At 38.7% G+C, this 21378-nt stretch overlaps 2 protein-coding genes across 3 annotated transcripts; one reads left to right on the top strand and one right to left on the bottom strand.

Moving 5' to 3' along the window:
* The first annotated feature begins 4896 nt into the window (after positions 1 to 4896).
* On the top strand, positions 4897 to 6974 carry rbp4l (retinol binding protein 4, like). Its single transcript, XM_072371833.1, has 5 exons — positions 4897 to 4956; positions 5422 to 5539; positions 5622 to 5758; positions 6220 to 6332; positions 6425 to 6974. Exons 2-5 carry the CDS (start codon positions 5423 to 5425, stop codon positions 6646 to 6648), a joined length of 591 nt encoding a protein of 196 aa, XP_072227934.1. The 5' UTR covers positions 4897 to 4956; position 5422; the 3' UTR covers positions 6649 to 6974.
* Positions 6975 to 11657: 4683 nt separating this feature from the next.
* LOC140277216 (keratin, type I cytoskeletal 18) lies at positions 11658 to 20987 on the bottom strand. 2 transcript variants are annotated; one of them, XM_072372164.1, is made up of 10 exons: positions 20934 to 20987; positions 19135 to 19407; positions 18905 to 19030; positions 18373 to 18455; positions 17356 to 17512; positions 15403 to 15567; positions 15147 to 15272; positions 14157 to 14374; positions 13155 to 13183; positions 11658 to 12320 (listed from the first exon to the last, which is right to left on the bottom strand). In XM_072372164.1, exons 2-10 carry the CDS (start codon positions 19396 to 19398, stop codon positions 12205 to 12207), a joined length of 1284 nt encoding a protein of 427 aa, XP_072228265.1. In that variant the 5' UTR covers positions 19399 to 19407; positions 20934 to 20987; the 3' UTR covers positions 11658 to 12204. The 2 variants fall into 2 exon arrangements, with proteins under 2 accessions (XP_072228265.1, XP_072228266.1); XM_072372165.1 differs by lacking the exon at positions 20934 to 20987 and adding an exon at positions 20421 to 20523.
* Between the last annotated feature and the right edge of the window lie 391 nt (positions 20988 to 21378).

Raw genomic sequence — 21378 nt, 5'->3', positions numbered from 1 at the left:
CATATAATCGCACAAGCCCTTAATAACACTACTATACTGAATAATATCCCTTGATATTCTGGAGCATTGAATAAAATAAATGATGACTACACAGTGTGTCGCTCACTTGCGCTTAAGAAGCATACTGGAGAAGGATTGTAGGTAGACTTGGTAAATGCCATGCAAACGAAGCAAAACAGTGCGTCCCTGAAAGTATGAAAGCCACTTTCAAAGTGTGCCATCCTCGCAGCGGAAAACTTTCTGACATTTGGGGTTACTTGTTGATTGTTGAGGGTGATGGTTAAAAAAATAGCTGAAGGGTGTCTGGGTTGGGATGGGTGAAATAATCAATGGGTGGGCTTGGGGTCTCTGGTGAGAGATGATGTACTGGGCACAAACCTGGACGTGAAAAGTAGAGAAATAATACGGAATATGTTTGAACACCCCTAATATGTATGCAGATGTTTAATTGTAACAGTAGTTAATCAGTGTTTCATTAGTTTTAACTGTATCATGTGAAATGGGTCATTGTCTCTTATTTGATAGCTCATCATTAAAGGTGATTGGACGAGGGGTGGTCTGGAAAATGCGTGGGCGGGACAACTGGGCTATCATAGGGCCACTGGGCCTCTTATGCGTCTTTACATACATATAAAAAAAAATATTAAAAAAAAGGTCAGCCACTGCCGGCCCATTACTGACCGGCCCACCGGGAAAACTCCCGGTACTCCCTATGTACTCACATTATGGGGATAACCCATAACTCATCATGTAAATCTTTACCTTTAAAGATGAACAAAATTGAAATTGTGCAGGTTTTAAAAGAAACAAGCTTGACCTTGCTTTGAAAGTGCACAAAAGAAAAGGAAGAATGCACGAGGAAGAGAAGACTTCACCAAGGCACTGCAACACTAATTATATTGTAATACCATATTATCTAAAAAATGTGCATGTTGCTATTTCTTGAAGCAAGTGATCTATTCTTAATCTATTTTTAATAAGCATCTGCGTAATTAATCAGAAAAAATATTCTATATTTCAACTTTAGAGGGCTAGTGATAGGGGCTTAGAGGGCTTTCCTCTCATGTGAGTGCAGTGGAAGATAATTTTTTCTTTCTTTCTTTCTTTCTTTCTTTCTTTCTTTCTTTCTTTCTTTCTTTCTTATTATGTTACTTTAGCATTGTAACACTTAAAAAAATTCACAAAGCAAAGTGAAAGTGATAGGAATGTCTTTAGTTCCACAAGAATTCAGAGATAAAAGACACAAATCAGGTATCTGACCTGGAAATGGACCTGGGTGAAAAGTTATTGGGTCATCATTATTCTTACCTCATGAGGGTGTAGATCAGGTTTAGATTTAGACCTGTCATTACTCATATGGGTAAATAACTGTATTTACAAGGCGGGTTGAAAAACGTTTTATTGAATTTGTCAATGACAAGAACAACTGTGGCCTTGTGTTCTTATCTCTCACTGCTGAGATGATATCAAATTGTTCCTAACTAGAGCAATGCTGACACCAACCAGAGGGTGGCAGCAAACCCATACATTTGTGCTGAAAGTCTTGGAAAAAGCCTCGGACACTACTTTTCTTTGGGTGCATAGAATAGTAGTGTCCAAGGCCTTTTCAAGACTCTTTGATACTCTGAATATCTGTTTGAAAGTAATTGTTAAAAAGTAGAGTTCCTTGACTTCCCAATCCTCTCTTAATCAACACAATTTACAGGGCATTTAAGGCCTTTTATACAGAAACACAAATTATGACAAATTAAAGGAAAAACCTGAATCACTGACCCATCAAGTAAGGAAATTCTATGCTGTAAGGGCCACTTTTCTGCATGGTTTGGCTCCATTTGTCCATTTAGAGAGAGGAGTCACTGCTAATGCGAGCTGCTCAGTGTGGTCTTTTTATATCATCAGTAAAGCTTTCTTCCCTGGTGGCAGTGGTCTCTCCAGGATGACAATGCCACCATCCATATAGTATGAGAGGTCACAGAATACTTAAGTTTTTATGATAATGATGTCACTCATGAGCCTTAAGTAATCAGAAACCAGCTGAACCCTGTTGTGAGATTTCAGATTGTCCTGTCCTGTCCTAACAATAAAGCAACCTTTCCATGCAATCGATTCCGTCCCTACATTCACAAATGCAAAGATGCGGCTCATAGCCTTACATGCTTGCGATCGTCACACCAGCTGTGACACGAAAGGTCAGACATCTTTTTATTTTGAACTCAACCATATGCCTAGAAAGTTTGGATTCTGCATCTCATTGACATAGGCAGCTGACATGTAGCCAAAGTAACTACCTATGCTTTTGATCCACAACCATCATTCTGTTATGATGACTGATAGTAATATTCTAGCAGTATCTGTCATTGTTTAGTTTTACCTATACACAACAGTGCTATCATGATAGGATGCCTGCATTATGTATTTATTTTAACAGAGTGAGCAAATGCTGTATTTCTGTTCAGCAGCGCTCGTTGTGTCCAGTTTTATAAATTTGGTGCAACATTGCAGGCTGAACTTACTTTGCTCCGAAGTACTGCAAAATAGAAGAATGTCACATGAAAAAAAACATAGCCTTACTAACCACATTTAAATGTAGCTAAAGTAAAATTGCTGAATTAGTGTCATTTCATGGATTTAGGAGTTTACAAATCTAAGATGCATGAAAGCGAAACACTTACAACGGTTTCGTCAATTATCTATTTCAGGCTGTGCAAGAAGGATTATTGTGCTGCATCACAGACAGTGGAAAAAATAGATCAGTTGTCTCCATGGGCTTGTCCGTCTGAATCCTCACTGCTGAGACTGTTTACTCTATCTGCGTTGGGGTAGTGTACACTGCTGACCTTACTTATGAGTGCACAACAGATATAAGAACTTTAAATAGCAAAAAAAAACCAGTCAAAAATCTTAGAATATAAGATAGACTTAAGATATGTATTATAAATAATATATAATGATAGTAACACAAAGTAATCAGGGTCAAGAGAGATCACATGCACGTGTCATGGTGTAATTGCAAGAGTAAATGTGTGCATGCTGGTTGGTGGACAAAGTTAGCTCCTTTGCTGCTGAATGCTTCAGAAATTCTTTTGTTATAACTGTGCTGTTTTGTTAGCAACTCTTATTTCTTATTTATTATCTAACTGTATTATTTGGGTGTTTTTACAGGCTGCTTATAGGATTACACCTCGGTTGCTCAACCAAAAGAAAACATAATTAGGTAGTCCAAATCTGTTTACTCTCCCAGCTGATGATACTGTACACCCATGCCCTTAAACTTCCACGGGTCTAAGCTGTTACTTTCCCTGTCATTAATTCTGTAAGTTTCTGTTTTCCTGTCCAAATTTTGGAGATCTGCAATTGGGGGTTTTGCAAGTTCAGTGACATCTCCTTTGCTAACGAAGCTCAAGAATATTTTTTTGTAAATTACACCAGGCAATCATCCCTAACTTGAATGTATATTTGATGCACAACAATGAAGCCAAAATGACAAACCTTTAGTCTTGCAGATACGAAATGCTTGGGAGAGTTTTAAAATGGAGTATGCTTATCATGTTTTGTGTGTGTCTGTGTTGAACAACATAATAGTTATAATTAGGTTAGTTATATAATAATAGTATAATGATAATTAATAGTTATTATTAATTAGGTTATAGTTAGGTTAAGCTCATGCCAGAGTAGCACTCACTGAGGTGCAATGTCTTAATAAGACTTGAAAAGCAAAAAACACATATATGCACACTTCATATGGGATAAGCTAATGCAGGACTGTGGAGTGAAATCTGAAAAACTCCTGCAGAAATGTAAATGGGGGAGTACATAACAGTGATAAGTCATTCAGACTTTAGTGTTTAATTAACAAAAAATAATGAGGTCAGTGCTGACTAAATATCATTACATTAAGAGGTCCCTTTCACATCAAGGATATTCTTTTTTCCATAAACTTGTGACTTGTGGTTTTTAGTGTCAGATGTTACCCTACTGGCCTCCGGCAGGACATGCTTCCCATGGCCGAACAAACCTTGGTTCGTTTGATTAATTCTTGTCTTTTTGCCAGTCGGTTTAGTCAGCTAAAAGACACTCTGCTTCCATTGTTTTAAATAGCATTCTGTTTCTACGACATGGATTACTCTAAACATGCATTTTTGTGAATTTAGTTTTTTGTGTATTTGTCATCATTAGCACTTCAATAGTCTGCCAGTGTGTCAAGGTCTAAGATTTCTGTTAGATTTTATTCAGTTTATATCGGTTTCATGGTTCTTTGCTTTTCAATTCATGGTCTTGTTTTATTTCCAGAGTCTTTTCCTGTTCTCTGTAAGTCACGCTTCCACTTTTCCCACAACCTGGCCCTAGTTTCTAATTACCAAACCTGCAGCTCTCATTACTCCTCTCAGTATATAAACTCCACGTTTAGTTTCCGTTGTGTGTCTTAGTTGTTCACATCTTGCTTTGGAGTTTTTATTTATGTTTCTGGACTCCCTGCCACTGTAGCAGCCTTTTTTTTTTTTATCAAACTTTTTTTTTTTAATTCTTGCCGCTGCTTCCCAAGATTGAGTCTTATTTTGGGTCTTTTCCTTCACACACTTTTAAACACAAAAAACAAACACCATAGTTTTACATAGTTTTCTCTTTGCACATGCTTAAAAACTGTTAATTTGTCAGCTCAGGTATGCATGTGCCTGTTTTACTGTGCTTACAGCTAGTTATATAAAGGTCTAATTGTTTTTACAGTAAGTCTTGGGCGGGTTTGAACAGAGAAGCCAGATTACAGTAAGGATTTTGACCCAACAAGATTACTTCTATATTTAAGCACCTTATTTAGTTCCAGGCAATGAAAATCAGCCATAAGCTTGTCTGTTGTGCACATATATAAAGACAGCCTACCATACAAGCCCCAATCTGGTGGATAACCACATTCAGAACTTTGATTTTAAGCACTGTTGCTACTGTGACTCCAAACAGGTAAGATGATTAAATCTGTTTTTATCTTCTGACATTGTTATCATTTTTAAAAAATATGTCAGTAGCAATGAGCAGAAATTTGAGTTTTTTTCCTTCTATTCTGTTAGCTACAACTGTTGAAATGACAGACTCTATGATGACTATACTGTATGAAGTGGAAATAACTTGCTGTCACAGACATGTTTATTAAATGTTTTTGTCCAGTTGAAATATTTTAGACTACATTGCATTGCTCTAAGATATAACATAATGCTATCTATATGCCAGATATCTATGCCATCTTTCTATATATATATTATTATTATATATTGGTGCTATACCTATAGTTTTAATATATCTGGAAACACAAGTCATGAGCGTGAAATAAGGCCCAAATATGCTCATTTTGATTTTTGATCAATGAAACTAACATGTTTAAATTTATATTCAGCATCATATTAGAATTTAACCTCTGGTTCATTACAGAATGGGATCCTCCAAGCTGGCCCTGCTGCTGGTCTTCGTGTCCTGTGTAGAGCGCTGTCTTTCCACCTCCTGTGTCGTTGACAGCTTCTCAGTCAAACAAGACTTTGACCCCAAAAGGGTGAGTAAATTTAAAAAGCACAAGTAGCACGTGTGTTGAAAAAACGACTTATGAGGGCGTCTTCCTTTCCTTTTTGCTGTAGTATGCAGGGAAGTGGTATGCACTGCAGAAGAAAGACCCAGAGGGGCTGTTCCTGCAGGACAACATCTCAGCTGAGTATACCATTGATGATGATGGCTCCATGACAGCCTCCTCCAAGGGACGTGTCACTCTGTTTGGGTAAGGAAAGAAGCCAGGATGAGATTTTTTACACTCACAGTAATAGCTGTAAATCCTCACCAAAGCTGCCCTCACTTCTCTTTTAACACTGCTTGGGGATGGAGGGCATTGTATGCACAAACTAGTTGATTTAGGAAACTCAGATACATACTTTCCTAAGTCATAATTTCACAAAGATGCTCAGGTCCATGGTCTTCCTAGAGGTTAAAAGACGTGCAGTTTTCACATTCTAAACAGCATTAGCTACAAACCAAGTTTTTTTTTGGATTATGAAGGATTAGAAAGAAATCCCGGATGGAGAGGAGGGGTTTGACACAAGAATGTGGGTTTTAATGTACTTTTACAAACAAGCAAAAGACCTGCAGCAGCTCTCAGTAATCGTGGCCATGTGCCTAATGCATAATGCATGAATTATTGTGGAATACACTGTGAGAATTTCCCTTTGTACCATCTTTCTGCAGCTTCTGGGTTGTCTGTGCTGACATGGCCGCTCAGTACTCTATTCCTGACCCCACCACTCCTGGCAAGATGTTCATGAACTACCAGGGTCTGGCCAGCTACCTCTCAAGTGGAGGTACATTTAACACACATTTCCACTCATACACATGAGCCTCATACACTTTAGCCCTTTATTCCTCCTCATGCTCTCCATTTCTCTCCAACCAGGTGACAACTACTGGGTGATCGACACCGACTATGACAACTATGCCATCACCTATGCCTGCCGCACCGTGAAAGATGATGGCAGCTGTGAGGACGGATATGCCCTTATTTTCTCCAGGAACCCCAGAGGCCTGCCCCCTGCCATCCAGCGCATCGTTCGTCAAAAACAGGAGGATATCTGCATGGCTGGACAGTTCCAGCCCGTGCTGCAGTCTGGTGCCTGCTAAACAGAGAGAGAGGGAAATGGAGAGCGGAGTGAGTGCCAGCTGGCTGTAAGAAGAGGGAGAATGAGAGATTGCATGAGTGTGAGAGAGAAAGTGAATCTGTTTGAGTGATAGAGGTGAAAAATGCAGCGAGATTGACAGAGGAAGATAAAACAAAGCAGAGGCGTTGAAAAATCATCTTCATCTGTAATTTTTTTTTTTTTTAATTTACCCACGTCCACCTGCTTCACTTATACATACATCTGTCTATCAAATGAAAATGTTACTGTTGCAGTGGACTTGTGGGTGAATGTGAAAATCAAAATAAAGTTGTTTCTTTTCTAAACAAATATGTCTGAAAAATGTCCTTCTTTGTGCTCCTCGGAAATTGTGTTTACAACTAGATTTGAAATGAAAACTTACTGCAGCAATTATTGGGACAGAATATCTCAAAATAAATGCCAACAATGGAAAAAAATACAACATATTCATCCTAAACCTTGTTTTCTGATAACACAGCTCCAAATCAAGTCAGGAAATTAACAAAAAATCTGTGATTCTTCATTATGACTGGGTGGAAAAGCAGTATCTATGGGAAGCTGAGTTTTTTAGGGACAAAGATAGGAAGAGGGTCATCAGTTTGTCAAAAAATGGGTGAGAAAATCCTCGAACAGTGAAAACACTGTTCCTCAAAGAAAGATTTGTATTTTCTCTACCCACAGTGCAGAGTGAGACTGTCCTCCTAAAATGTGTCCATTGTTCATGCAGACAGATTTTGTCAAGCACTACAATTGAGTTATCATCACAAATGCAGCTTACAACTTTTTGTAAGAAAGAGGCCTTGTGTTTTTTGGTCAAAACAATCCGTATTCAAGACTTCTTTTCTTTCCTTTAGAAACAAATGGAGGCAATTTGCGCAAAATGTGACCAAAGATTTAAAAAAGCCATCCAGACGGTCATCAGCAGCAAGTTCAAAAGCTGATTTTATGGGGCTGTATTTCATTCACATTTCTCGTAAGGCTGCATAAATGAAGAAAAGATTATTTAGATGCTGCCTTTATGATATCTTTTCCACTGACATCAGTGCATTTGTCAGCCAAACAAAGCACAAACAGGCTTAGCGTTAGTGTTAGGGCTGTTTTAGCCTAATAAACCCAAGCCCTGCAACAACTGAAGATGCCAAAGTAAATACTGTACATCTCATTCTGGAGTGTCTACTGATGAACGAGCAACAGGTTTCTGAGGAGCTCAGAGGAGAAAATACGACACTCAAGTTTAAAACCCTCCCGGGACATTAATTTCTTTCTGTAAGTGCTTTGAATTATTTGCAGTTCTCTTGTGGTTTCTTTTACTTTAGATACTAAAACTTCTTTGTTAGGTTAAAGAAAATCTTGTCATCAGGGTTAGAATACACAGCTTTGTCATGTTAATCCAACATTTCAAATAATGATGTGGAATAGCACTGCTTCATTATGTTTACTTACATGTTAAAGTCTGACACTAAACACTACCATCTGTAAGGGGGTCCTACTCCAACAGATGTAAGTGACACTATGCAGTGAGACCAGTCAAGGTAATACCTCCTGTCCCAGAGGCAGCTAAGAAGCCTCATAATAAGAAAAAGCCTCCTCAATTATACTTTAGTTTTTTTTTCACATGGCCTTCATTTCTTCACCTATAAACAAACAGATGCACTACATTTACAAAGAGCTCTACTCTTACTCTGGTTTTCTCTGACCATTGTATATTATCCAATTGGGATTGTGGTTTATTGAAAATTTAGATTATGATAATCCCTAAACTTCCCATGTTTCAGTGTATGTTACAGACCTCTCCTGAGTGCTCCAGGCCAGTGTGAAGCTCTTCAGGTGTCTAATGCTGAGTTTTCAGAAACAATCTCTAAAGAATTTTGTCATTTAGAGATGACTTAAACAAGGACTTAAACATTGTTGGGGGTCATTTTTCAATCACTGGAGCTGTTGTGCTTTTATTTATTTGTTTCTTTAAAACTTTTCTGATGCTCTCTCACAGCTCTGTTGTCGTAGTCTTTGTGAGAAAGCTATGGAATCATTTTTTTTGCTCTAAAATGCTCTAAAACTATCATTTATTTATTTGATGAACACTGAAATGAAGCACAGGTTTTTAATCTTTTGAAATTGTGTTTAGATAAGTCATTTAGATCAATCAAACTGGTGCTAACAGTTCTGAAATCATATGGTCTATACGTTTTTCTTTAATTTAATCTTTTGGCTGTTGCTATTTTTCAACACCGTTGTACACTCTGTGCCGGACATACAGGGGTTACGATAATTCCCACCAGCACTGTTTAAAGGCACACACATAAGCACCAAACCTGTGATTAGTTCAAGCTTGAAAACGTGATAACATGCTGCACTTTGACCGTACAAGTGAGTAATCCCCTCTGAGCTCAGGAAAATTAAGCCAAACCCAACACAATATGCTCTAATAAGCTGTAATGGGTTTATTGGTGGTCTGAGGTTTAAGAACTCTTAGTCGCATTATACTAGCTCAGCTGTTGGGTCATGGAGGGTGCTCCAGGGTCAAAGATCAAATGAGGAGTTTTCTCATCTCTGGATTTCACATATGACTGTCCTAAAGTTCACAAGTCAGGCAGCAGAACCGCAGTCCTCAAACTTTCTTATTGGGGGTCTCCTTCTTTGTGTTGTTGCATCAGTAAAACGATCAATCATGGCTGGAGGAACCAAGCAGGCTGTGGAAATCTTTGTTATTTGAGAAAGAATGGGTGAGAAACAGACACTCTTTGATTTTATAGCTTCTGATGATGTTGTACAACAAGCTGAAAATGAATGTGCTTTTCTTAGATTGTGAAATAAAACCTGAGAGTTTTAAACACTTCATCAGATTAACGTTTTGATATGGTGCCCAATATTTGTCTGAAAAAATGTGTGAGGCATTCTGAATTGACTGTGAAGAGAATTTATCCATTGTTCAATAGGCTGTAAAGTTTAATCTCTGTAATATTTTATTGTTGTCTCTTACACTGGCTTGCTTGAGAGGGACATCCCAAAATATATGTGACAGCATCAACAAAGGAGACATTGTTTGGAACATTTCCTAATGCAACTGGGTGTGGGACTGTGGGAGATTGAGTTAGTCTCTATCTGAACTGGTTTAACTCTGACAGGATCAGTTCTTTGACCATACAAGGTATCAGGTAATTTTCCAGAAAACAACTAAAAGGGCCAAACACGAACAGTTGATTATCTCATCAATGATAAAATATAATTCACTTAGATCTAGTCTGGTGCCAAATGTTAGAGATGTTTTCTCAGCACAAAGACATTTTAAAGATAACCACATGGTTGACTTGTTCTCTGGGTGCACTGTAACCATAATAGTTCTATGACTTTGAGTATTGGCTCTGCTTCAAGAATTTGCCTCACTACTTTGTTTGGATGAGATATCTTTGAATATCTAGAGGTGTACTTAATCTAGAGGTATGAGACTCATCCCTGCCTCTCTGTGGGTTTCTGTCTGCACGGCAGAGGGAGAAATCAGTAAAAACATAAACAGGACTGCTTGTCTGCTCCAGCTGTGGTCATATTAAGCAACCAAGAAACAAGAACAAGCGTCAGCCAGCTGCTAGAAACAACATGTCATTGTAATACCTCTCTCACTCTGTTACACCACAAATTGGATGGTATGAGCATTTTGCTGTTTTGGACAAACATCAATTGATCTTTGGGATTTTCCAGAAATGTTCTTTAAAAACTTTTTAAAAACCCTACTTATTAAGCCTATATAAACAATAAACTGTCCATTCTGACTATATGAAGAAAAGAAAAAAAGAAATACATGAACTGTAGACCCATCAGTCTCTCTGAAAAAACGTGTTTTTACGACAGCATAGATTAAAGTCTCAGTTGCAAAACCCAGCACTTATAATATTAGTTTGGTTTACTGTTGTAATGCAGTTTGTTTCTTGGCTGATAGACGCATTACCTCACACCTAACTCAATAACAACTCATGTCCCTCACACAGTAAGGTTAAACGAGGTTAACAACAGTATTACCTATAAAGTAATCGTGTAAGCCTTTTTAGCCAAGTAATTGATGGAAGAATAGTTTTAAAACTCACACTCAAAGCTGTGTAATCCCATACATAATGATCCATTTTGGATATGAAATCATGATCAGTGAAGAGAGGGTGTTCTCTGGTGGCTTCATAAAGCTGTCACATCTTAGAGGAAACTGGGAGGTTTCGATGTTGATTTCAGTGTGTTGCAATATACTTAACCATTAATCAGAAGTGTCTCCTCCGATAGCAGACACATTTTAGATCATAATCTCAGCCTAATCTGGGCCAATTTTCACAATTGTGGGTCAGTAATGAGGCCAAACATTCTTTGCTGTCTGGGACTGTGTTTGGATATTTTAAGTTTTCCACAACAGGTAGGCCATGACTAAGCCAGTGTTGCCTGCAGGGGATGTTGTAGCATCATATCAGTACAAGGCCTTCACCTTGTGAAAAACCTTTTTGCTGTAACAGTGCTAACCAGGTGCTGACCAGGTCAAATGATCTGATGGGATTTTTGGGCCTGTTGAAAGTGCATCTTGTACTAAAGAGTCCATATTGTGTTAAACTGCAAAAATATCTTCTAGAGTATTAGAGTATTAGCATTGGGCTACTGTGAACAATGTGGGCAATGTTAACAGCTGTTGTTTGTATGGATGATGCTTACCAATTTATTTTACCGGAGAGATACACATTTTGTTATGTCACATGCTGCACTCTTGAGTTCAGCTAATCTCTATCCACTGATGTCAACAACTATTCAACTATATCATAAGTTTCCCTCATGCTGGCAGAGTGCCTTCTCCAACATAGAAGCTATGAAATTGAATTCTATTAACTCAGACTGTCCACAGTTCCTGCAATAGAAAACAGAGAGGATAGTTCCTCCGATAACTCCAATAAACATGTTCATGTTTCTGGAGTCTGAATATACCTTCTGTTGCCATTTATTCATTTCAGAGGCAGACATGCAATGGATTAATAAAGCCTTTTATTTAGAGAGCAGTCAAAAAACTCAAAACTCAATTAAATGCCATTCTTGCAATGGCATGTGATTAATTTGCTAAAGTAAACTTTACCACACTAGGAAATAAATATTAAACTTGAACACCTTTTATTAGTAGAACAGCATGATGATATAGTACTGATTAGTCGGTTCCCTCCACGCAGGCATCTAGCTAAAATTCAAACACATGCACACCAACAGCACTTTGTTTATAGCTATAGATTTTTCTTGAGAAAAAAAGAGAAAATCATCTTAAAAAGCCAACATTGGGAAACATTTTCTAAAACAACAACAGAACACTCATTGTCAAGCAATGCCCAAAAGTGACCCATTCAAAACATGCTTTTCATGTATAACTGATTAATGCCGACACTCCATGTCAACAATTTATGTGTAGACTAACGCTGTGATACTATAATTCTATAGTTTTGTTGTACTTTTTCTCTACTTCTGTTCTGCAGATTAATTCATTTAACTTCAGACTATACTTTTTAGCTCCATCTTTTCTTCGCTTTTTCTATTTCTTGGACTCCTCAATCTGCTCCACCTCACTGGATTCATCCACCACTTTTCCATTGACCATCGTCTGTGTTACCACTTTCACGATTTTCCTGGTTCGGACTTCGGGCTCCTCTGCAGAAAAGAGAGAAGAGAGATGAGAAGAGATTATTAAAGGTGAAAGCCATAAGGAGATAAATATGAATATGGGTGCGAAGACGAGATAATCTGTGAGATGAAATCTGAATGAACAACGAAGCATGTTTGGTTATATTACCAAAATTTCGAAAGAATGAGACAGATAAAAGATAATGAGACTTTATGACTTTATGAGATTTTAATGACAAGAGTTTGATGTTACGACATGAGGAGACTGACTCAAAGAGCTTCCATGATCTGTTCAGAAAAAATATCTTGACGGCGATAAATAAATAGCCTGTAGTGTGTGTGTAAGACCGATTAAAACTCTCGGGTCCTTGTAGCAGCTTTGACTATTCAACTCTCTTTAAAGAAAATGTCAGTCTCTAATTCTGCTGTTGTTTTTCTTTTGACTCATAGATTTGAACATTTTCATAACAGTTTCCTGTTTGCTAACCAAGCAACGGGAGTCAGTCGAACTGAGACGCAATTACAACATAGATGCAATCACACCCACAGCTGTTGAGATAGGAGCTGAGATGTTAGTGGAGTTTAGAGTGTTTGGAATTTCATGGAAATGTAATTAATCCCTGGCCTCTTGACTGTTCTAAAGAATATGTGTCCCATTAGTGTGAAGTCAAATTCATATGAATCCAAATATGATTTGTCTTTTGTGCAAATAGCGGTTGAATAATCATTTGCAAACAGTTTCCCCTTAGATATCTTTTTATCATTTCATTGTGATAAGAAAAAAATAAAATAAAGTAATCATCGTAATGTATAATATAGTAAATATATATATAAAAAAAAACCTGAAAACCAATGACTTACTTTTAGGTGGAGGAGGAACTTCTCTGACTCTGATGGGCCGAGAAAAAAAAACAGAGTTACTATAAAGCAAGATTTATGCACATTACCTGGCAGAAATGATATGAAAAGGTTTTACCACTGTGCATTCATGAGTCGGTTCATTGATTACAAGGCTACAACCTGTAGCCCAGCACAATGTCAGTTACCAATGAAAGGTGTTTTATATTCTATACTTGCCCTAATCTTATTAGAAAATGAAAGTTTATTCCGATAGTATGTCATCTCTGTAGTATTTTCATTGTTGTTTTTTTAAATAATATATTGTTTAGAGGCACAGAGGATCTACATAATCAAATGTGACCAAAGCCAAGTGGCGAGACCACTGGTGATGATGATAGTAGCCATTCCTAAGGTTGGTAATGTACATATTGTCTGCACGTTCAAACACTCCTACAAGGACAGCCCTCATCTATATCATCTGAGAGGGTTTGCTGTTGTGCAAACGTTACGCAGATAATCAGAAGAGGTGTCACATTTTGCCTGAGAAGGGAAACATGGTAATATTTTGCAAAAAATTTGCTTACACAACCAATGTCATATGGACTTTGCTGTAGTCACCACTTTCAGAGTTATTGAAAGTTAAATTACTGTGGTCGGGTTTGATTTGATCAATTTCTTGTATAGTTTAAACTCAAGTGTTTCGTATTTATGTTTGCAATTCAGTTTAAAAACTGTTGGTCAGTTCAGAGTTGAACCCAAGCAGTGATAGTGTTTTACAGTTTATTTTCAAGATGAGTTGGGCTAGGACAAGGGGCAATTAAAAATGTGTCTGATTGTTCGCTTGCCAGACTTTGCCATATTCTTTGCCAGCTGAAAGAAATTAACATGCATCTTTATCACTACTGAATAGAAGTTTCAGTAATAAAAGATAAAGGACAAAAGCCTTTGTTGTAATTTCCTTTAACGCCTCTGTGGAAGCCTTATTATTATGTTATTATTTCGCTATTACATTATTAAACTCACGATTCCTCTCCCTCCAGCAAGCGCCTGTAGGTAGCAATCTCCATTTCCAGGTTCTGCTTGATGCGGAGGAGCTGCTCGTAGTCGGTCTTGGTTCGCTGCATGTCCAGCCTGAGCTGGGAGAGATCGTCCTCTAACTGGTTCAGGGTGGCCTGCAGCCGCTCCATCTCAGAAGAATACTTATGACCCGTTTCACCCATGTTACCTTCAAGAGCTGCGATCTGAGGGGGTAAAGTGAAAAAGTGCTCATAATCATGATTGCAGCAGATAGAAAGGACTCGCTAAACCGGGTTTTTGCTACTCTGCTCACCACAGGGATGGTACTGTGCTGACTGTTATGTAACTAGAAATCTATGGCTCTTCAGCTCCCTCCCATTTAATCAGAAAGGGTGTGCAAGTGGAAATCAAACCTCAACAATGTCTCCTGATTATGTTATTACCTCCAAGAACATTATCAGCAGACACCTGGAAACTGACAGGGCCTTGACAACTGGGTCAAACCCTCACTTCTTAGACATTGTTACTCATCTCACCTCTGTATCCTCTACACTGTTTAGCAACTGAATCCTGTATGCTCTTGCCTGTCTTATCAACGTGGGAGAACATGCTCACTGCCAACACTGGATTGACAAAAAGAATCCCAGACCATACAATTCAGCAATGTGGAATGTGAATAAACTGATCAAGTTAGGAGTGAATGAGAATTCCTTTAAGGATTTTCTTTAAACATGTCTAAGAAATCTCTCATGTAAGCAGTTTATCTTTCATCCAACACCATAATTCAGTGTTGCTTTGTAAAAAGTAAATACCTATAACCTTTTTATTTAGAAGTACGGTTGTTGTGTTTGTATTGCTTTGTGTTTTTGTTTGTACAACTCCAAACACTGAAATTTGACTACCATGCTCATTTTTAGCAGCATGTGAGATTTCTGGAACATTAACCACAAACTTTAGTTTTCTATCTTCTACTGCATTTCATTTGTAACAGCTCACCTGTTTGTGCAGACTCTCCAGCTCTACCTCCAGGGTCTGCAGGAAGCGTTGCCTCTCAATCAGCTCTCCCTGGGCTCCTCTCAGAGCGTCGTTGCTCTCCTTCACTTCGTTCTGCACCGTCTCCAGCTGGACGGTTAGAAAAAAAGCCCACAAACATTTCATTTGCGTGACTTAGTCTGTTTTTGTATTGGCTGCACAGTGTAATTGTAAATTAATGTATGCATGCATGCATCTAACATCTGATTTCTCTACACACCTTCTTGCGGTACCATTGCTCCGCATGCTCCTTGTTCTTATTGACAATACCCTCATACTGGGAGCGCAGCTCAGACAGGACCATTCCCAGCTCGGGTCCACTGGCTGAATCAACCTCCACATTCACTTCATCTCTGGCAATGCGAGACTTCATCTGCTCAAGTTCCTGCAGGGGCATAAATAGTTGCATTCTTTATGTTGTTTTCCCCACACTGTTAGCAAGTTTATTCAAAATGATTATAGTTGCATTGTGTGTCAAATTTTGCTTTTTCTTTTTGTGTAGTTGCACCACATTCATACATCAGTGCCAACAGGCGTCATATGTAACATAAGGAGTTTTGTGAAACCTACACCGCAGGGTGGCTGAGAGGATGTGACAGTACTTTCATTATTTAGGAGTTATTCACAAATAATTGATGGGTGAAAGCTCATCTTACTACTGGCCTTTCAACCCACACTCACTGCCTCTGCTCGGGTAGAGCTCCTTCACTCTCTATTGTCTGTGATGTCGTGTTTTGTCTTTACATAGATCTATTGTGGTCTGTTTTTAATGGTTTGGTATGTTCTGATGTATACATATTTCCTACCTTTTTCAGAAAATGCACTCCTATTTTGTAATAAACTGACTACATAAGAGGGTGCAATGTGACCTAGTTGTCTAGTTCACCCCTCGAGATGCTATTTACCTATTTCCATGGTGGGAAAAAGGTACAGATTGTTTACATTGCTTATGTCACAACTCGGTCCCTCCGTTCGTCCCAGGATTGTCGTCTAGCAGCTCCTACACCACGCCTAAGACAATCCAAACTCTTTTCATGTGTCGTCCCACGATGGTGGAATGACCTACCGAGCGCTACCAGAACAGGGGCGTCCCTGTCTATCTTCAAGAAACTCTTGAAAACCCAGCTCTTCAGAGAGCATCTCCTATCCTAGCACTTATCTTGTACTTCCCTGCCCCCTCTATCTTTGCACTTTATCTTTCTGCACTTCCTTCTATGCCTGCACTCTATCTCTACTCTGTCACCTCTGACAGAGTTGGACTAGTGGGTTCCTTCTATGTAGTTTATTTGAGCTTTTTATGTAGCTTGTTATATCTTCATTTGTAAGTCGCTTTGGATAAAAGCATCTGCTAAATACATAAACAGAAACAGAAACAGACACAGAAACAGAAACAGAAACAGAAACATTACAGTGCTGAAATAGATTGGAAAGGAGAAAACAAAGATGAATCCACAGTACAATCTGTAGTTTCAGAAAACTAAGCAACCACATCTCAGCTTCCTGCACAGTTTACAGGACAAAACTGTCACTCAGAGGCAAAAAATGCTTAAATGTAACTATGCATGATGTGTTGCAGAAGTTAAAAAGGTCTGCTTGGATTTAAACCAATCTCTGACAGTAAACATACAGACTCTTTCTTTGTTTCACAGTAATCTAGGCCTAGATTACATACAGATCCAATCTGATGCCCCCCCCTTAAGGATCCTAGAATCCAGGATGCTGGAGGGAGCATCAAATTGGATCTGTAAAGTCCTGTTTCAGTAAGAGGGAGAACGCTCCATGATTTCCTAGGAGGGGGTAAGTTTATCTGTTTATCTTTTCCTGAAAGGACAACACAGATGAGCTGATTGGACTGAAAGTGCGTTTTTTGAGCAACCAGATCTCCCTCTTCTTTTGTCCATAGTAACCAGAGTTCCGCCCCCCTTCACATCCTTTTCTATCTACTTTGGCTCGAAAAAAACAACTGAGACCACTTAATAAGGTCGAGCAGGTAGCAAACAACGTGCTGTTTGTGAGGAAAGGCAAGAGAATATGAGAGAGGGCCAAAGTGAAAATGAGACCTAACACTTAGCTAAGTAAATGCTGTTTAACAGAGAGTTGAAAGAACTGCACTTACACATGAGGGAAAAGAGGGATAAAACTGCACACAGTGAACTGGAGATAACAGACCCACCTCTTCATGGTTTTTCTTTAAGAAGTAGAGCTCTTCTTTGAGGCTGTCCAAATCTCCTCTCAATGAGGCGATGATCTGCTCATGGTCGGTCTTAGCCTTTTTCAGAGCAACACAATCTCGTTCCACAGACTGACACATCACCAGCTCAGTCTCCCACCTTGTGAAGTTTAGAGTTTAGAAAAGATAAACGGCAACATATTCAAGAGAAACTACCCCAGCAGTCATCGGGCGAGAGGCTAAACTCATGGTAATGAATTTTTTTTATATATAAACAAAAGTTGCCTTTGTAATTTTCACAGCAAAGACTTTACATTTCTGAATATAAGATCATCTATAAACACACATGCTGAGTGCTTCCTTCAGTTATTTTCAGTATTTTTCATGTAACAGAAAATCATAACAGCATCATATCAGGACTCTTTACAAAGCACGGTCAAACTCTTTAGTAAAGGGATGCACCAAACTGTAATTTTGCTTCTATTTGAAACGCTGACAGTACTGACACATGCACATGTTTTTTCCACCTGTTCTTGTAGATAAATAATCATATGTTATTAGACTTAGTCTTATCTTGATGGCCAACCAGCAGGTGCAGACATAAAACAGGATAACAACAAATTAAGTGTTGAAGGAATGTGACTTGTCTCCTTTTCATCTGACCTGGATGGAGAAATAATTGCAAACAGCAGCTCTGTTATCTCTTTTCCCGCAAGCTCCGACATTACAGGGACACAGTGTTGAGCATTAACCAGTATCATCTTATGCCTGTTATTTTGGTCTGAAGGGGATATCTTTATTTCAAGGCTTTATCAGGTCTGATAGATGACACGCTGATATCATTGTGCATTTAGATGAGAACCTGAGCAATCATTCGGGGAATAACCTCAACAGAACCACACATCTGTGTGGCGGCCTTCTGACTTCAGCGGCTGGGGTATGGGAAGAGCAGAGACTGCAAAGGCAAGTAGGCTAGACAGAGAATTTGACATCACTTTAGTGTAATCATTAATCACTCACTTGATTCTGAAGTCATCAGCAGCCAGCTTAGCATTATCAATTTCTAACATGAGACGAGCATTTTCCAAGGTCTTCTTCCTCACCTGACAAATATTAACAGGGGTAAAACATCATTAATGTCCATCTGTAAACTGAAGTCTAAATCATTTGATTCCTCCATATGCAATACAATACATACAGTATACACTTATAAGTCCAATTGCTAATGGTTACATAGCACACATGAGGAGCACATTCCTTTTCATTAAACTATAACTATTTCAGTCTCAAATAGGGAAAATAATTATTAACTTTGTCTTGGCTCTATTTGCTACAAGCTTACGCAAAGATCAGACAGGTCAAATTCTGTATATCGGTGTGGCTCACACTGAAAGGCCTTCAGATATTTGCATGAATGTTTTGTATGTGTGATGAATGAAATTCATCATAGTCTTGAGTTTTGTTGATTGATTTCTACTAAACCCAGATCCTGCCATCTGACTGTTTAAGTGGAGCTCTCTCCATGTGTGGCAGCAGGCCTCTTCATACCCACCTCTTGCTCAACAGCGTGTGCTTGGGCCATCATTGAATCAAGATCATGACCTTTGGGAATACGATCGATCATCAGCTGCTTAATTCTCATCTCCAGGTCAGCATTGGAGCGCTCCAGTGAACGCACCTGAAGGAGGTGAAAATAAGGAAAGTGTTTCAGATTACTCACAGCTATATTGTTTCCTCATTTGGTGAGTAGAGCTGTGTTATATTGTCTGTTGTATATCAGACCTTGTCCAAATAGTTGGCCAGGCGCGTGTTGAGACTCTGCATGGCCTCCTTCTCGTTGGTGCTATTGCCATGCAGTCCATTAAGCTGGAGGGTGAGTGGCCCATTAAGATCCTGGCCGATAGAGGCTGAACGGGTCAGTGGGCTGGCTGCAGCAAAAGAGACTGAGGCCCGAGAGCGATTACGACCGGTGTCCATCAGAGAGCGACTGGAGAAGGAGGGCTGACGGTTCACAGCAAAACTTCTCACTGAGATGCTGGAAGCCATGATGGGTATCTGTGGGGGCAGAGGACACAAAAAGAAGTTCAGAATGAACTTGAAACTAAACAGGGATTGTTTCTTTACTTTTCTTTTTTTTTTAACAAGACATGACAAGACAGATTCCAGTCAAATTTGTTACATCTCAGGTTCACCTATCTGAAGAAAGAGTAGGTGAATCATATCAAAGACATCCTGACAGAAACACCCAGCTTGGAAAGCCAGACCTTTTCACCTTTGTCAGTCATTTAAAGCAAGCATCACATGAGATCTGGTTATAGAAAAGCTTTCATGTGGCCCATAAGCAAATGTGCTTTATTCTTCCATTTGGCCAGCCTAATGGATATACAAGTAGGGGCCTAAAGCTCAAGTCTGCTGATCATCCTCGTCCTGATGAAAGGAGTCTTTCAATGAGTCTATGAATGCCTGTGGCCATTTAAACTAACCTGCTGAATTTGAGAGATGACTGAATTTATGGTCAGAGCCACTTCAGTGTGTCATTCTCAGCTCTGTGCAAATAAAACTTCAACTCGAGCCGGCATTAAATCAAAATGTAAATGTTTACAGCTCAGCTACGGGTCAAAGATGAGCCTCTCAGTGAGGCTGAGAACACTTTCATAGCCTTTTAGTATAATAATAAGATTTGTACTACATTCAAGACAAAACTATTAATACAAACAGAAACAATAATAGGAGAATATGTGTAGCTTTGAAAACTGAAGATCATTGTTTCTGCATACATGTATCAAACTTAAAATAACATATTTGACTAAAATGTTATGATATAAATTTACAATCTTACTTCAATCACGTGCAGTTTATGAACAGATCAAATTTTGCAGCATTGCTACTGGTGTTCACATTACTAATAACCATGGCTTACACTTGACAAACACAATGTAAGACAGTATTACTTTGTCTTCATAAGTGTGAGTGTGTGTGTGTGTGTGTGTGTGTGTGTGTGTGTGTGTGTGTGTGTGTGTGTGTGTGTGTGTGTGTGTGTGTGTGTGTGTGTTTCTCGCATTTGTTACTCTGTGTGGAGGGCTTCAGAGGCAGATTAGTGGTCAAGGGAACCTCTCTGTATCTCTGTCACCTGATCCTCACAACACTGTTCCCACAACACTACAAAGGACCCTGTAGGAGACAGGCAGTCCTTGTTCAGATGAAAGATAGAGCTTGGGAAAATGATCTAGAAAATATTCAGAAGGAATTCCAGAGGCACAAGGAGAGACTTTGTACAGCAGGAAATGGACTGTCATTTCAGTTTTTGATATCATCACCAGCTGACAAATAGCTATGTTGACAACTTTGACTGAAAGTGAACAAAGAAATAGATCTAATTTGCTTGGGAACAGTTTCAGGAGCTTTTTCTTCCAATCATGATTTAGATACTCTTATCAGTGAAACTTTTTTTTTCTTTCATAATTCCAACTGTTAAAGTTAATGAAGTAGCAAAAATGAATTACCAAATGTCTGCCAAATCTGTCTTCCAAATATAAATGAAAAAGTAATCTAAAAAGAATATAGAAATATATTTTTCTTACCAGGATGTTTTTTCAGAGAGCTCAGGTTGGAACCAGAAGAATGCAAGAGGCTCTGTGCTGCTGATGCTACAGGTGCTTATATGCAGGTGTGCAGGAAGTGGGAGGAGCTTCTCTTTACAGGAGGTGTGATAACTGTACTACAGATGAAAGTCTTGTAAAAGGTCGTCTTGTCATGAAAATAATGCACCTTTCCGCGTTACCTGCGCCGCTGAGATGCAAAATGCGCAAATTGGCCATTTATGCTTGATCAAAATTTCTAACTTTGTTTGAAACACCCTAACTTATATTTAATTTTATTTCTATATTTTTTTAAAATGCATTTAGATGCACTTTAAGGTACCTAAATTAAAATCAGCAACACTGAACGCTCAAAAATGACAAAATTGCAAAACAATTATGTGCAAAATTTGTTCGAAAAAAAGAACAGTTTCCGCCTCACTAGTAT

The sequence above is a fragment of the Leuresthes tenuis genome, unplaced genomic scaffold, assembly GCF_036924035.1.
Source record: "Leuresthes tenuis unplaced genomic scaffold, fLeuTen1.0.hap1 SCAF_19, whole genome shotgun sequence".
In the NCBI taxonomy this organism is placed as follows: Eukaryota; Metazoa; Chordata; class Actinopteri; order Atheriniformes; family Atherinopsidae; genus Leuresthes; species Leuresthes tenuis.
This window is presented reverse-complemented; position numbering and strand designations above follow the sequence as displayed.

Bases quoted from the DNA above. Each gene is read 5' to 3' on its own strand.
- rbp4l (XM_072371833.1), top strand. From the start codon at position 5,423: ATGGGATCCTCCAAGCTGGCCCTGCTGCTGGTCTTCGTGTCCTGTGTA. The intron at 5,759-6,219 runs GTAAGGAAAGAA...ATCTTTCTGCAG, and splicing joins GGACGTGTCACTCTGTTTGG to CTTCTGGGTTGTCTGTGCTG. The intron at 6,333-6,424 runs GTACATTTAACA...CTCTCCAACCAG, and splicing joins CAGCTACCTCTCAAGTGGAG to GTGACAACTACTGGGTGATC.
- LOC140277216 (XM_072372164.1), bottom strand. From the start codon at position 19,398: ATGGCTTCCAGCATCTCAGTGAGAAGTTTTGCTGTGAACCGTCAGCCC. The intron at 15,568-17,355 runs GTGGGTCTGTTA...ATGCCCCTGCAG, and splicing joins TAAAGAAAAACCATGAAGAG to GAACTTGAGCAGATGAAGTC. The intron at 14,375-15,146 runs GTGAGCTGTTAC...TTACCCCCTCAG, and splicing joins TGGAGAGTCTGCACAAACAG to ATCGCAGCTCTTGAAGGTAA.